Source organism: Simochromis diagramma, unplaced genomic scaffold (genome assembly GCF_900408965.1).
Source record: "Simochromis diagramma unplaced genomic scaffold, fSimDia1.1 OVJJ01000216.1, whole genome shotgun sequence".
Lineage (NCBI taxonomy): Eukaryota > Metazoa > Chordata > Actinopteri > Cichliformes > Cichlidae > Simochromis > Simochromis diagramma.
Window position 1 is genome coordinate 2,700,415 of NW_024386883.1, and position 16,680 is coordinate 2,717,094.

The following is a 16,680-nucleotide window of genomic DNA, read 5'->3' on the forward strand; positions in this document are numbered from 1 at the left end:
AGAAGGTAGAAGAAGATTTAGTGGTTAATGTATTAATGAGATAAGTTGATTGTAATATTGTGAGCAGGTTATCAGAAACAACTTCAATAAATTATGACACACTGAAAACTCAGATTTAAGTACTGGACAAAAGGAAACCTGAGCAAACCTACCCATTTGTCCAAATCGACTGCCTATGGTTGGCAGGTGGGAGATGTATAAAGTCAGAAAAGAAACAACGTGAATATAAGTTGATTGCAGCAAAAGATTAAATCAAAGAACTTGTATGTATTATATCACGTGTAACCTTGTAACCTCTAAATCTTACCTCATCCACAGAGGAGTTGGACAACATCTCCTGTAATGCTCGCACAGACAGGGATTGCTCCAAAATGAAGCAGCAGATGGCGAGGTCTGGAGGGACATTCTGAAAGACACAACAACCAGTCAGCTTGGTGAACAGCAGCAATGCAAGCTCTCAAAGAAGTTATATCATTGCATTGTGTCCTTTAAATACCTGAGCATTCGATGTGGTCTCGAGAAAGCACAGACGATTTCCAAAACCTTCACATGACAGGCACAGCTTGATCTGTTCCTTAAGAATAGATGCAGTGCACTGCAGCACTACATGGTCATCCTACAAGGATAAAATAAGCTTGTAGCAGAGTAGGCATTTTGACAGGAAAACATGCACAGAGGGGTCTGTCAAAATAGCCTTTGAATCAAAGAATAGTTTGGATTTCAAACGGACAATTACAAAAGCAAAGTGTTTCAGATTAACCATTTATTCTGAAACATTTTTGTTTATGTAGAAAAATATTACAAATGAGCATACACCACATTCTGTCTTTTGAGATCACCTAATTTTCAGTTATGCTAGTAACAGCTAGTTTAGTGTTCTGGTATTGATGTAACAGACATCTATAACCTCACATGCATTTAAGCAAATCTTAGATTTCATGGTGCATCTTACTTTTCATGGGTAAGCATATTTAACTTTTAATTAGTCACCCCGATCGGTCCATATTGACTGTACTATATTTATAAACAGTGACGTAACAACCAAAACAAGAGGTGTCAAACATATTAAGAAGCAACGTAATGTAAATGCATGATTTTTAACACTATATAAAAATTTATATCTATATGTATGCTTTTCTTTTCTTTCACTCCCAACTCCTCCTACACCATCAGGAGTTGGGCAACCACACTTGGCACATAGGTGCATCATGAGTTCTTATTTATATCGGTTTTTATGACATCATCATATTGCCTAGCAGCAGGCTAAAATAACCTGCTTTTAATCACTTTTAACACCGTATAGAACAAATGTAGTATCTTTTTTATACAACAATTGCAGCTAATTTCTTTCCATAAACCTCAGTTACACACGATAAAATATACTATTAACACCATCAGGCTGCCTAGTAACCACCTGGCAACAGGCTAAAATGGCCTGGGTTTTTTTCGCCTTTACACGGCTAGAATTTCTTATTAAAGCATTTTTAACTACAAAAGCTGATTTATACTTCATATATTAAGTATAAAGTATTAAGTGTATTAAGTACATGCTTTTATGAGGTGTTATTGGTACAAAAATACTTAAAATGGGTAACTTTAAGTAAACTTTAAGCTGTTACACCTTATAAAAGCATCGTCTCCTTTTAATTTAATGGCCAACAGCACAAACAGGCTGAGCAACACTGTAGCACAGGTATGTACTGTTTAATTTAACAAACAACTTGCTTAACAACATGAATAATAAAGTTGACAAATGAAAGACAAATGAATCAACCTGCAATAAAATGTGATTTTTCAAGCTACTCCCCAAGTTTGAGCCTCTGTGTTGTGTTACTTTTCAGTGCATGTCACTGGCCACAGATCCCTAAGCCCCTTCCTTTGGCTCTGAGACCCCAGCACAGTTATCTATTTCAGGCGGCTGCACCTGCTGTTCACACATCCCTTTCTGGAAAGCAAAAGATATTTAGGATTTGACAGCCAGGAAGAAAATCTCCCCACATTGCACTTGTTCAGTAACGCAATTACTCATTTTCAAAGGAGAGAAATATATAAAACCTTACTTTGAGGCAACAAAACTCAAAATTTCACACACCGCTGTATTTAAAAATTGTTAAATTTCTTTCTCCCCCTTAATCATAGCACATGCTTACAACAAAGAACACTAAAAGGAGTTTATTGATTGTCAGAAAAAAAGTCTGAAAATTGATACTGGTATTTACACTACTATACATCTATTGTAGTGTTGGAGCACCCTGACTCAAGTTAAATTTTCATTTATGGTGAATTCTGAAAAAAAAACAACAACAATTTAAACTAAAAACATAAATCAATGAAATACAACCCAGAAATGATATATTCTCAGTCTTAGTTTTTCAGATCTTGAATAAAGTTACTAAAGCTTGTTGGTATTAATAGTCCAGTACAGCGATGCAGCTCTAACACTGTAATTCTACGTCTTCTTTTTTTATATTACTCAGTTTTAGCATGACTTTAAGATAATTATAACGTAATATCATATTAACATAAAAATACAGTCTTATTATTGTCAATTAATTTTATGATCTGATCACAGTCTTTTCATATCTTTAACCTTTGGCATAGTCAAGTCAAGTCTGTCATTTACAACTTTAAAGCAAAAAATACTGTACATCTTGCAGACAACCTTAAAGACCGTTCACCAAAATATTATAGAGCCTTCATAAACTGACAGTCCTACGGGAACCCTGAAGGGTCACAACAGCAGTTTTGATCAGGGCAGCTACTATGCATTTCCCCTCAATGTAGTAATATACCTACACTCACTAGTCATTTTATTAGGTACACCCTACTTCAGTTATCAGTTTGCTCCCCCTTTTGCCTTCAGGACTGCCCTAATTCTTCATGTAATGGATTCAAGGAAGGTGTTGGAAACATTCCTCAAAGATTTTGGTCGATATTGACAGGATAGCATCACACAGTTGCCGTGGATTTGTTGGCTGCACTTCTATGATGTGAATCTGGATTGATGATCTGGTCACTGTGGAGACAATTTGAGTACAAGTAACTCACTGTCACTATCAGGAAACCAGGCTAAGATGATATGAGCTTTTTTTTATATGAGCTTCGTGATATGGCACGTTGCCCTGCTAAAAGTCACAGTGTGGTCTTCTTCCACTATAGCCGATCTTCTTTTAGGTTCAGTATACTACATGCAGAAGAGCATCTTCTTTTGTAATGAATGGTTATTTGAGTTACTGTTACTCTCCTATCAGCTCAAAGCAGTCTCCTCAGCAAGACAGTTTTGCTGGCAGAACTACTGCTCACAGGATATTCTTTCTTTTTTGGACCACTCTGTAAACCCTACAGATGGTGGGAAAATCCCCTTAGGTCAGCAGTTTCTAAAATACTCAACAGTCAAAGAATCCTCTCCAGACACATAAAGAATTATTATGCTTATTATTCCTTTTAGAAGGATGAGTTTCTGCCTGGCTGTGTGGGTGAAGTTGTGGATGATTTTACTTCACTTTTGGTTGAATCTGAAACTATTCGGTCTAGGAAGCACTTCTGTCTGATGTGTCACAGCCTTCATTTTAACAACCAAAGTTCAGCCGTGGCTACAGTGACAGTGACAGCTATATCTCAGTGAACCTTGGCAGTTGTCGGTTTAGCTTCTCTACTTCTCTTTGAAAACGTAGTGGTAAAACACTCCACTAAAGAGCTAGCACTACTGTAGTAATGCAGTTCTCAAATGGACTGAAGTAAGCAGGTGCTGAAATGGGCCAAGCTTTGAAACTGTTAATCCTCACGCAGTAAATTTAGACCTCAGCTGAGTTCAAGACGAAAAGCAGCAGACTGACAGTGTCACATTGTTGACATATTTTACTTAGTGCTCTGTTTCAAGGCGAGAGACAATGTCAAGTAAAAATGTGTGCTTCTTAGAATTATGTATAGCAGCTGCAAGGTAAAATATTTACAAGAAAACGCATTTAAATTTCAAAGAGTTCACATTGTTCCAATTATCTGTTAAGGGCACCTGTTTAAGCACAAAGTAGCAGACTGCAGAACACACACATTTAATCAAGAAGGAACAAAAAAACTGCAAAGATGAGAAATTCTCATAACACAGGATAATGGATAATCAGCATCTGGTTTGTGCTATTTTGAAGGCTAGAGTTACTACGCTGCACATGTTCAACCACTATGTTAAACAAGTGCAACATATACGGACCATCCAAATAAAGAGTGTTACATTGAGTTGTCTGATTGCAAGGCCACAATGCCCTTCTGCAGTCAGCTTTGGCCCAGAGATCTAAGAAGGAAATCTGATAGCCCAGCAGAGAGTACTGTAGCAGAGATAAACTTGTTTAAACTAAATACTTGATATAACTATAGTACAGTCAATTATGTAAGAAATTTTAAGTAAAATATACTAAAAACCTTGTAATGTAATAAAAACAAAACAAAATTCAATGTCTGAGTGGGATTCAGTTATATCCACACAGCAGTAAAAAAGAGATACAGTTCATAATGTGATAATGATCATCAATAATTAAGCAATTCATGCTTGGAAAACTGCAATCTTTCAACTGGCAGAAGAGCATTGAGTTTTATTTATTTATTCTGTAGGCGTCACAGGGACTAAAGAAGTATTTAATCTTGAAGGATACTGGGCAAAAATAAAATGAAAGTGCAACGGGAAGAAGTAACAATTGATGTTTCGTGCCTCTGTATCACACGGGAGTCATGAATCAGTTCTTGTGGCTCTATAGCCAATTAAATAACAAAAACATAAACATTCCCATAAAGCCAGTGGGAATGGGACGATGAGACCGATATGTCTACGTGTTAACTGTCAACTGGCACCAGACATTTTCTTCTCTGTGACAAAACAGTTGTATATCAAGTAGCCGATGGGATATAAATAGGAAACAATGCTAACAAAACCAGCCACCTGTGCCTGTCTATCTGTGCTATGTAAAGAAAGGTACCGAACACACTGAACGCTTGTCTAACTATCTGTTATAAAGCAACCACATCATGGACAAGCATAGCCACTACCATTCATTGTTGATGAATAAGTTTACCAACAGTTGACAACTAATCGAGAACAGATAAGGAGCATCACTCACTGTACGCAGAAACTGAATCTCTTCCTCTCCATCTGCACCTTCTGCCATCCTCCCAAGGAATTAAAGGCAAAACCTTTGAGAGAAATGAGAAAGTGTTGGTTTCACAGCTCTGCCACTTGTTGTGCCTGCCACATATGGCAGGACAATGTTGGTGAAGACTTCTGAAGGACAGAGTGTGTCTCCTGCCTCTCCCGGGCTGAGTTATGAGGCAGAGGGATTGACTGTTGATTACAGCATCAAAAAGAGGTGGAGCAAAAACTGAAGCAGCATTTCACATGTTCATATATCAATGCAAGGACACTATAATAAAAACTGAATATAAATCAGGAAGAAGTCAGACAAGAGTTCATCAGACATGACCCCTTATTTGTTTTTTTGCCATTATTTTTTTTCTTTTCTCCTTCTTTATGTTCAATAAATAGGAGGGATCTTCACAAGTTACAGGGGAGATACAATTATGTTAAGTGTTTATCTGTTGGGTTATTCTACAACTAGAATACAATTTAGGCTTCATAAACTTTACAAATAAACCCCATACCCTTTATTTTATAATTAGCTGTTATGTATTTAAAGAAAATGATAAATAAACCATAAAAAATCTCAAAGAAAAAGACGTTAACCATGGAATGTTAAGGACTGTGAAAAGAATGTAGTTATATAGATAAATAAAAATTGAAATGAATTAGCCTTGTGGAAAATGAGCGTTACATTGGTTACAGTAGCACATTCAAACTGGTCATAAAAGATTGGAAAAATACAAAATACGTCAAACAGGACTAAACTTTGTTAGCACATCACGTGACCATGTGTTTTGTCACTTCTTTTTCCAGACTAAACAGGTTTCAGTGAGAGGATTGCACAGATGTGAGTCACAAATTAGACTGAAACGATTATAAGAGTTATGTATTGAAACCATAATAGTTAATTTATAACTTATTATAATTGTCATATTTACCATGCAATTTGACTAGCAAGAGAAAAACGCCATTTTGCGGGAGTTCTCAAGAGCTAATTTGTATTTTAAAGAATATTTTGGATCTACTTTTTCAACAAATAGGTTTACATTTTGCCTCAGGACAGGTGTAATTTACACAACTATTGTGTTAGAGTCATTTTTAAATTTTTGGGTGGAACAGAAAACTCCTTACCTGCATGCAATAAAATTAGACCCAGACGATTTTATAAGCCGTACTATTAATTCGAACATTTCCATAAAATTAGACAGCTAATTCTGCACAAATAATGAATAACAGTAAATATGTTATTGAAATTACAATTCGGCAAAGTTATTAAGTTTTATGTTTGGTACAGCTACATACCAAGCACATACTTACTAATTTCCTTTAGAGGGCGGCAAAACCTCGGGGGCGAGTATGTCATTAATTTTTTTTTTTTCACAAACTTTATTGAAATTACAAAGTGAACAGCCAGTCATTCCAGTTCAGCCTGAACAGTAGACATACAAGGTAAACAAAAGCAACAATATACAGTACAATGAAACAAGAAGGACAAATAAATAAAGGAGAAAAAAAAAAAAAAAAAAAAAAAGAAGAAAAAAAAAAAGGGGGGGGGGAATGTGACAGACTTCATAATTTAGTACTTGAAAGTCGTGACAGCTCATTTGTTAAACATTTCTGAATGAATTTCAATCAGTGATAAACCTTTTTTATTGGAAGTTAATTTAAGTATGTATGTCGAGTATGTCATTAAATATCAATCCGGTTGTTCAGTGTGACGTCACTAGCCGTGTCTGGGCCTAAACTGCACTGCAGGTCCATATATCAAACGATCACTATGGCATTACTGAGAGTTGAAAAACTGTCTAAAGTCTTTCATCTTTAATAAAATGATCAGCGTTCTGCTCTACCAGGTGTAACAATTGAGTTTAACATCCAGGCATCCATAAAAATGAAATTTATGACATTTAACGGAGTTAGAAGTTAGCAGGGAGTTAGCTCGCTAGCTTCTATCTAAATACAATATAGCATGTCCTGACTGCGGGGTTTTGGAAACAAATTAAAACGTACAGCTCTGTTATCACTTCCAGCATAAATGAAGACAGGAAACTAAACAGCAGTGACGTTTGTAGGGTTACTGAAGTTGGGCTAGCTGGTATATAATGATGTGCTACGTGACCGCTAGCGACACAGCTATGTTAGCATAATATAAACAAGCTAACTTTTTTTCCACTCGATAAAAGTTAACGTGAGGGTTCTCGGTGGTCAGGAACAAATGTAATCGCATGGCAGGATGCTGTAAAAGAACCAAACTTCAGCCAGGAGAACAACTGAGATAATCCATCCACAATAGGAGGTTAGTCATTCATGTACTGCTGCATGGGCTGGGCTGTAGTTACATCCTAAGGTTTTAAAAACTGAGATTAAATAAATGATTAGCGGTAATAAAAGCCGAGGGAGGTCAACAGTGATCACTGACTGTTTTAGGAGCTTTTTGAGATTAAATAGAAGAAAATACATAACATTAAACATGTTAACAACACAAAAGCCATATTAAACGCAGACTACTTTAGGCCCGGAAGTAGGATTCGTCACGTCAGCACTTAACAATCGGATAGAAGAAGAAAACCGTGCGTCGGTAAAATAGTTCCCTCTTCATTTCAAAACATAGAGCAAAGTCAGGTAAGAGCTACCAACAGTTTTTAATCACTTGCATCTATATGAGCACAGTATTTTTCCATTTTATTCTATTAGCCAGCATACTGCAGAGAGTACTATCATTGGTGGCTAACCTAAATCCCAGCTTAGTGAGTAGAGACCGTATATAGACGCGTCATATTGAGCTTCCTGCTAGCTTAGCTTAGCACCTTAGCGTAGTTTGTTATGAGGTGTTTCGTTGCTGTGGATGGTTTTGCTTGCTTGCGCTACAACACTACCCCAAAACTATTTAATGAACAACGTGAATAAGTGAAAAGACGTATTCCGAGGGTTTGTGGTCATGTGAAATACTTGAAGGTGGGAACAGAGGAGAATGGACGCCCTTGCACACATGCTTTCGGACCCTCTTGATCCAAAAGAAGAGAACGATGAGCAAATCACCGAGGAGTGCATGCTGGGGAACTGCAGAGTGAGCCTTCCAGAGGACCTCCTGGAGGACGTGAGTTGTTTGGCATTTAGTTGCGAAATTATCCTCATTTCTGCTGTTTCACGGTTCATATTTTGCTTCACATATCTTCATATGTTGCTGTTCACTTCTTTTTACGACAGCCTGAAATTTTCTTCTCTGTGCTGAGTGAAAGCACTTGGCGTGAAGTACTGACAGATTCCCAGCGGCAGCACCTTCGTCAGTTTCTGCCGCAGTTTCCTGAGAACAATAGTGTGGAGCAGGACAGTACCATCAGTGACCTATTCAATAATGCAATTTTTAACTTTGGGAACCCCCTTCATCTTGCACAAAAACTATTCAGAGGTGCTTACCACTTTACTGCTGAGAAGAGTGAATGATGCTGAATTGATTTTTGAAGCAGTTACTCATCACATCTCTTGTTATCCCAACCCAGATGGTTACTTCAATCCTGAGGTGGTCAAGTACAGACAACTGTGTGCCAAGTCCCAGAGGAAACGACAGGTGCACTGCCTTCAGCAGTATTACCACAGGCTGCTGAAGCAGATCCTCGTCTCCAGAAAGGTATTTGTGTTTTTTTAAGTTTGTGGAAGATTGCGCACAGCCTCTTAGCTTCTGTCTGTGTCTGTGAGTTTTGATGTATTTCTTGTTGCAGGAGCTGCTGGACTTTGCAGTACAAAATGGTCTGGACTTTCCACATAAAAGAAGGTTACCAACCAAAACCCATGCAGAAATGCGGGAGGCAAGGGTGACAAGAAGATTGAGTCGCATAATGAAGGAGGTCAAAGCTGAGTGTGGGGACAGCAATGCTTCATCTGATGATGATGGTTTGTCTGGTCTTGGATGAGTGTTTCTAATGCTAATTACATTCTTTTGTAATCTATGAAGCACTTCACTGACAGCTAACATGAATATGAAAAATTGAGAGGAAACTTAAACATACAGATTGATTGATACATCAATTTGAATCATTACAAGACTGACCATACCAGTTCCTTTGGATGCCTTCCAGATATATCACCATGGACTCCGGCACCTCAGTCACCCTCTTCTCCAACACCCACGGTCTCAGTCAGAGTACTACCAAGCCTCTCCACTCAAGACATGAAGAGTACTGGTACGTGATTTGTCGTGTACCCTGAATAATGTTACTGTGTCGTTTAAGCACAGGAAGTGTGTGTTTTTTGTTTGTTTGTTTTTTTGTTTTTTTTGTGTTACATAATTTGTTGTTATCATTATTATTATTATTATTATGATTATCATAACAGAAAAAATAGAACTTGGTGAGCAGGACTTGAAAGTCATGCTGCAGAATCATCGTGAGAAGAGGAAGCGACAACCGGTAAGTTGCAAGAGACGGAGACAAAACGCATGATTCTGATAACGTTTGTTCACTATATCATTAATGACTTTTTTTTTTTTTTTTTTTTTTTTTTTTTTTTTTTTTTTTTTTTTTATTCCTAGGACCATCCAGACTTGATAACCTCTGATATCCACCTTGGAGACATACTTTCAAGAGCAAACATGGGTCGTAAAGGGACTATGCGTGAGTAAATGTGTTTAAAATATCCACTTTTTAAATGTTTTAATGAAACATTAAAAAATTGATGACCGTTTTCGTTAGAAATCTACAAAGAGAACTCCAGAATTTTAAAAAAAGCAACAAATAGGGGGTTAAAATTATATCGGAATAGAAGGCCTTAAATACTCATATACAGTCCACCTCAGCTTTCACAGCTTATGTCACAATGAAACACATGAGTTGTACCTCGAGCTTCAAGAAAGACTTATGTAATAGTGAACGTCTGGGGAGGTATACAAAAAAAAAGTAATGAAAACCTTTATGTCATCCATCTTTCTTAAAAGGGAGAGAATTGGTATGTGGAAACTTTGATACAGAATGTCAGTACTTTCAGATTACACTGTGATAATATTGTTTTTCTTTGTTTATTTCAATTGTCACAGCACTCTTCGATCTGTCTTTGCCTAAGAAGAAGATCAGAGATGAGAGAAGGAAGAAGAAAATGAGGACGATAAAAGTTGAATCTGAGGACACCTGTGACACTCTTGCACCTCCAGACACCCCATCAGCTCCACCAGCAAACATAATCAACTCCCTGCCAGATGCACCGTCTACCCCACTAACCAACATTAAGGAGGAGTGAGTCTAGCAAATTGCTGGCGTCAAAATGTAACTGTATAGTCTGGCTAGATGATGGATCCTCTTCTTCTACTTATCAGTATTATTATTATTATTATTATTATTATTATTATTATTATTGCAGAGTTGTGGAGGAGTATCTAAGCAGTCCCGTTCCAGTTGAGGAAATAGTCGCCAGTTTTTTCAGTTTGCTGGAAAACATCTTGAGGACAGAAGGTCCTGCCAGTACTTCAGTGGTAAGCGCTAATTTCGGCCTGCATACATGTTTTAAATTTTGTAACATCCCTGTAGAGAATTTAACACCATTAATTTAACCCCTCAGTTGGAGGAGAAAGTTCAAATATGGCAGTCATCTCCAGCAAGTTCCATTAATGCATGGTTTTCTTCAGCCTCGTGCTGGTCTGACTTGGTTGTTCAAGCCCTGCAGTTTCTTGCAGGAGAGACTAAAGGTAAGTAGCAATGGTCACTCACACTAAAACAGTATTTTTTTTTCCCCCGTGTTGGAGTGGGAAGAAATATCCAAGTATTTACCTCTGCACTCTTCTGTTTGTAAATCAGATGGCATGATGGCACTTCCCAGTGGCTTTTCTCCATTTGTGGAATTTTCTGATGAATGTCAACAGTGGAGGTGGATCGGTAAGCACATTCAAACGCAGCAATACCTGGCCTGAAGTAGTGCTTGGTGTTGGTGGTCGTCAAAGGAGATTAACATTCACAACTTCTTTTAGGTCCCACTCAGGATACAGAGAAGGATTTGAGTGCACTGTGTCAGTTGTGGTTAGACTCCAAAGATTTCATTGTCAAGGTAAAAAAAAAAAATATTACTACAAAAAATGCCGTGTGACTTGTACACTTGTGACATTGTACAGTTTGTACAATGCTGTACGTTAGTTGTTTTATCAGTTTTATCTCTGACAATATTTAAAAAGGCTTTTTTATCTTCAACAGACAGAAAATGAAGAAACATTAGAGATGACCTCTCCCACACCGAGACTGTAAGCTTCAGCAATTTATGATTTTATTGCTAATTTCATGTTTTCTGCTTGTTTCTTGAATTATTGTGACATTAAAGTTATTCTTAAGAAGTGTAATACACATGTATGTAAGCTCCTAATTTATTTATTTTTTTTCCCCTCTTCACACAGTTCAACTGATTATGTCGTGCGTCCCAGCACTGGAGATGAGAGACAAGTGTTTCAAGTCCAGGTTTGCTTTTGTGCTGCAACGTTTAAAGTGATCTGCACATCTGGCCTGACATACCCTCTCTGAAGTCCACATACTTTTTTTTTTTTTTTTTTTCTTTTTAATTATTAGGAGCAGCAACGGTACAACCAGCCACATAAGGCTTTCACGTTTAGGATGCATGGCTTTGAATCTGTGGTGGGTCCAGTTAAAGGAGTGTTCGATAAGGAGATGTCACTAAACAAAGCCAGGGAGCACACGCTGCTGCGCTCAGACCGACCACCATACGTCACCATTCTTTCTCTGGGTTAGAGCTTCTGTTTTACGTGGATTCCATTGATGTGGGGACTCACTGCTTTAGCAGCAAAGCCATTCGTATGACTTTTGCCTCTTTTCTTTTTTTCTAGTACGGGATGCAGCAGCCAGATTACCCAATGGGGAGGGAACGAGGGCAGAGATCTGTGAACTGCTGAAAGACTCACAGTTTCTTGCTCCAGATGTCACAAGTGCACAGGCATGAAAGAGTTTTCCCTTCTTTTTTTCCTCTTCATTAAGTTTTTTCTCTGTGTCCTTTATCATTTTTCATAATTACAGATGACTTCTTTGTTGTGTTTGATTATGAATTGACCACTTTTCAGAGACAGACACTGGCTTTAAGCTTTAGCCTTTTAGTGACATTTTCCGTGAGTAAGGAGCTTTGCTTTCCATTTAGGTGAATACAGTTGTCAGCGGGGCTCTGGATAGACTTCACTATGAGAAAGACCCCTGTGTCAAGTATGACATCGGCCGCAAACTGTGGATTTACCTGCACCGCAATCGCAGCCAGGAAGAGTTTGGTAAGCCACAAAGCTTATTTCAAAATATTTCTGGTTTATGGAGCTGCCTTAAAGAACAGTGTCTTGTTTTTACTCAACATCAGGATACAGTACTCTGCTCTGTATGAAGGACATTATCAGAAGACATTAGGAGCCTACTAAAATCTGACCCTTTCTTGCACAATATCTTTCTTGTTTGGTTTGCTGGCTCTTGGCCCTGTCCACGTCTCCATGAGGTGTTACAGATTAACTCTAATTATCGCTTTTATTGCACTTGTTGTCCTCAACTCAACTAACATTAACTGGTTTATTTCCTGCTTGATTCTGCTCCTGTTGTGTGCGTGAGTCATGGCACATTTAACATTAGCATCAAGCAAAATGAACTACCTTTATCATCTCTTTCCATGTGAAGAAAAGACATATTTCATTTGTAAAAGCCTCTTTATCTCTGTTAGATACAGAAAATGACTTAATCACTGAGCAGTGGAGGAAAAAAAAAAAACTTATTCTTTGGTTTATTTGTCCTATCCAGAGAGGATCCACCAGGCTCAAGCTGCAGCTGCAAAAGCAAGAAAAGCTCTACAGCAAAAACCGAAACCAGCAGCTAAACCTGTAAGTCCACAGGAAAAAAAACAAACAAACACCCAACAGCATTTACTGGGGGAAATAACCATTTACCAATTATTGTTTTGATTAATCTTTGTTTTTATGGTTTAGAAGTCTGGAAGCAAAGATGGAGGCAACAAAACTGGATTTTTGGAAGCAGGACAGGATATAGGTTCTAATCCCATGTCGCCAATCCCGACGACACCCACTCCGAACACACCTGGAACCCCCAAATCACCCTTACCCTCCACAGTCACCACACCAACAAAAACCAGAGTCCCAGATACAATCAAAACCAGCCCAGGGTCAGTGTGCCATATGATTTTTTTTTTTTTTTTTTTTTTTTCTTATTTATATTGTCTAGAACATACGTTTTGATTCATTTGTGCAATTTCAAATCAACTCTTGTCTGTTGCTTCTGCTCCCTCTTGTACGCCTAGTGTTCTTCTTGTGTCCCCTCCATCGTTGCCCCAGCTGGGAACTATTTTGCCCACAAGTCAGGCTTGTCCACCAGCTTCACAGCCAGTTACATCCCACGCAGCTCGTATAGTGAGTCACCTGACGGCAGGTTCTCTTCCACAAGTACGAGTCGTTCCTGCTCAGCCTGGCCTGGGGTCATCGGCAGGAAGTCAGCAAGCCACACTGGTACATCAGACCCCTCACCAGATCCGGATGCCAGTGTCAGTGTCAGCTAAAGGAATTTCACAGGTACCAAAAACAACTAGTAATTTTTAAAAGATGGATGGATGGTTGTTGGAAATGTACAATTAATTCTGTCTGTGTTTGTCATGTATGTCAACAGGCTGTGGTGTCTGTGCCTTTAAGAAGTCAACCTGCTAGCAGTCCAGTCCAGGTTCCAACTACATTGTCTGTGTCAGCTGTAACTGTGGCCAAACCTCAATCTGGATCACCTGGTAGCCCAGCTAACAACCCTGCTTCTCCAGCTATGCTGCAAGGAGTCACCAGCCCAAACATCAAACAGGTCGAGCATTTTTCTTTTAACTGTATATATTTGGGTATCAACTATCTGAAGGGCCCTTTAATGAAGACGACTACAGTGCAACAGTGTCTCCGTAAGGCTGATAATTTTTGGTGCATAGTTATTAACGGTATAGGAGAGATGTTCCCTTAAATGTCAGATGCTTACAGATATACACATGAATAAACAAATTTGACTCCTTACAATCTCAGCGCAACAACTATAGTTGAAATGTAGTTTAACTGAGTAGTATACAGGAAGAGGATGGTGACAGGAAAAAAATCCTTGACGGCCGTTTACCATTTAATGATCCCATGATTTATTATTTGTATAATTATCATTATAATTATTGTTATTATTTGCAGGTGTCTATCACAGGACAACTGGGAGTAAAGTCTCCAGGAGCAGGAATTCCTATCACAGCTACAAACCTTCGCATCCAAGGCAAAGATGTCCTACGCCTCCCACCATCGTCCATAACCACAGATGCTAAAGGCCAAACAGTGCTGCGGATCACCCCAGACATGATGGCAACACTTGCCAAATCCCCAGTTACGACCGTCAAGCTCACTTCTGACTTTCTGGGCTCTGCCTCCACAGGCGGCAAGAGCATATCAGCCACTCTTCACGTGACACCACCCCATCCTTCACCTTCTTCGGTGTCCAGTGCTGCATCCTGTACTGGGGAAGTACAGACCACTAAAGCAGGACACGTTGCCTCGACCTTGTTAAAGGCTGCAGGAGACACGACCATTCGTTTGATGCCCACGTTGGCCGTCACTGTGGCCGACCAAAAATCTAGGACCTTCTCCACTGTGACTTCCCCAGACAAGACCGGCGCCACAATTCGGATAATGCCGGGCCTGGGTGTAATTCCACAGAAACCAGGTCAGACCATCACAATGACCACCACCACTGGCAGTAAACCTCTCACAGCAAGTACATGTGCTAACGTAGTGACCATGCCTGCCAGTGTTGTGGCCGGTGCTAAAGGGATCACAGTGGCGTCTGGAGCTTCGGGGTCACCTCTGACGCTAGGAACAGCTACAGCTACTGTGCGACAAGTCCCTACTACAGTTGTCACCACACAAACGGTTAGAGAAATATTCAGTGTTATTCAGTTATTCATCACTATAACACACTGTTGAATCCAACAATGTTATCTAATGCATGTCTTAAGAAGGGTTTAAGTGTGAGATTTAACCAAACAGCTTACAGTTACTGAAAAGATTATCCCAACTATGTGTAACTATCTGTTAAAACTAGAACTAGTTAATGTTTTAACGGGTTGGTAATTTATTGATTTACATGGTTTCCTCAAATGAAAACCAGGAACTGATAAGCAAGGAATGCATCCACCTGTTCCTTGCTTTCTCCAAACATACAGTCAGCTTGCATTCAGCAAGTCATTTCACTGCAGACTACTTTTGTTTTTCTTTAGTGATCTATAATAGGATATTCTCAATAATGGGAATTTTGAATTTTACCTTATTTAAATGATTGCTTTAAGTGTACTGTAAAACCATCAACAACAGGCCCAAACCATTCTGTTCTTTGAACACTGTAGGGGAAGTTACCCGCACGGATCACAGTCCCCCTGTCTGTCCTCAATCAGCCACTGAAGAGCAAGAGTGTTGTAACGACACCCATTGTGAAAGGAAGCCTGAACACAAAGTAAGGCTGCACAGATTTAGACTTTTCGCTTTCATTTTATTGTGAAGGTTAATGCTCTAAGATATAATTTTATTTCAGCAATTTGTGTGTTTTCTTGACATTATAACAGTAGAAGTGCACATTTTTGCAGTTGATCTATATTTACACATTTCTCTCTCCCGTACGAGCAGTATTAGCAGCCTGGGCAGAAACATCATTCTCACCACCATGCCTGCTGGCACGAAGCTGATTGCAGGAAACAAACCTGTCAGTTTTGTCACAGCGCAACAGTTCCAACAGCTTCAGCAGCAAGGACAGGCCACACAGGTTTTTGTAGATGCTTTTCATTTTTAGCACATATAGTGATTTCATTTTATAGTTTCTGTTCAGATCAATTATCTGTTTTAGTCAGCTCAAACAAATACAGAGAATTATCTACCATGTTTTCCTCTTCAGGTTCGGATCCAGACAGTTCCAGCGCAGCAGGTTCAGCACATGGCTGCAGGCTCCCCAAAATCTGTTTCAACAGTCGTAGTCACAACAGCACCTTCACCAAAATGTACACCTGATACTCCACCGGCTCCACAACAGTGATCTCATCCTGTCAGCCTACAATGACTCATAGATCAAGGATGCTATACATGTACCAGGATTGTTTGTTTTTGTCCAATATTTATCAGAGTTTTAGTTCAGTTTGCAAGTTAAAAAAACAAAAGCCAGAAACCTAATTCTTCCCTGAAAACCCTGTTGCCTTTCTTTTCTTTTTCTCCAAGTTGTAAGTATTACATGAAAATTCTGGTCATTTATTAACAAAATGTTACCTCCTGAATTTGTTTCTCCACATTATAAACAAAATATATCATAAGAAAATTCAGCCTGTTTATAATCTTTCCGTAGAAATTCCAGGTGCAAGTTTGTGGGAAAACTGAAAAGTCTACATGGTCTCTTGATAACCTCAAACAACAACTTGTCCGATTGTATTAAAGTACTAATTCAGTTTAATATAAGCAAGTTGTGATTTGTTAATAAAATATTTCAATATGTTGCATTTTTTGTAAAAGCAGGCGATACACAAATATGAATTGTCCTTTTTAA

General features: G+C 38.7%; 2 protein-coding genes across 15 annotated transcripts in view; one reads left to right on the top strand and one right to left on the bottom strand.

Annotated features, from left to right (window-relative positions):
- LOC120734287 (ryanodine receptor 1-like) overlaps positions 1-6,352 on the bottom strand; it is a 56,759-nt gene extending 50,407 nt beyond the window's left edge. For 8 of the 11 annotated variants that reach the window (XM_040033009.1, XM_040033005.1, XM_040033000.1 and 5 more), the window contains exons 1-4: positions 5,109-5,618; positions 497-616; positions 308-406; positions 153-173 (exon numbers count right to left, since the gene is read on the bottom strand). In XM_040033009.1, coding sequence (XP_039888943.1) covers positions 153-173; positions 308-406; positions 497-616; positions 5,109-5,156 — 288 coding nt within the window. In that variant the 5' untranslated portion in view covers positions 5,157-5,618. Of the gene's footprint in view, positions 1-152; positions 174-307; positions 407-496; positions 617-5,108; positions 5,620-6,256 lie in introns of those variants that run through there. The other 3 variants (XM_040032998.1, XM_040033002.1, XM_040033008.1) reach the window with 3 other exon arrangements.
- Positions 6,353-7,646: 1,294 nt separating this feature from the next.
- nfrkb (nuclear factor related to kappaB binding protein) lies at positions 7,647-16,592 on the top strand. Of its 4 annotated transcripts, none has more exons than XM_040033010.1 (26): positions 7,647-7,747; positions 8,081-8,222; positions 8,333-8,534; positions 8,626-8,753; positions 8,845-9,016; positions 9,202-9,306; positions 9,458-9,531; positions 9,654-9,735; positions 10,155-10,350; positions 10,475-10,586; positions 10,673-10,799; positions 10,909-10,986; positions 11,079-11,155; positions 11,299-11,345; positions 11,496-11,556; positions 11,665-11,839; positions 11,940-12,046; positions 12,245-12,368; positions 12,880-12,959; positions 13,065-13,258; positions 13,394-13,661; positions 13,756-13,935; positions 14,298-15,026; positions 15,500-15,606; positions 15,777-15,912; positions 16,042-16,592. In XM_040033010.1, the coding sequence occupies exons 2-26, from the start codon at positions 8,097-8,099 to the stop codon at positions 16,177-16,179; spliced, it is 3,825 nt and encodes a 1,274-aa protein (XP_039888944.1). In that variant the 5' UTR covers positions 7,647-7,747; positions 8,081-8,096; the 3' UTR covers positions 16,180-16,592. The 4 variants fall into 4 exon arrangements, with proteins under 4 accessions (XP_039888944.1, XP_039888948.1, XP_039888947.1 ...); XM_040033014.1 differs by having other exon boundaries at positions 14,298-14,996; XM_040033013.1 differs by having other exon boundaries at positions 13,068-13,258.
- The last annotated feature ends 88 nt before the right edge of the window (positions 16,593-16,680 follow it).

Coding starts and splice junctions, on each gene's coding strand:
- nfrkb (XM_040033010.1), top strand. CDS start 8,097: ATGGACGCCCTTGCACACATGCTTTCGGACCCTCTTGATCCAAAAGAA. Junction 9,017..9,201: donor TGCTTCATCTGATGATGATG/GTTTGTCTGGTC, acceptor GATGCCTTCCAG/ATATATCACCATGGACTCCG. Junction 10,800..10,908: donor TCTTGCAGGAGAGACTAAAG/GTAAGTAGCAAT, acceptor TTTGTAAATCAG/ATGGCATGATGGCACTTCCC.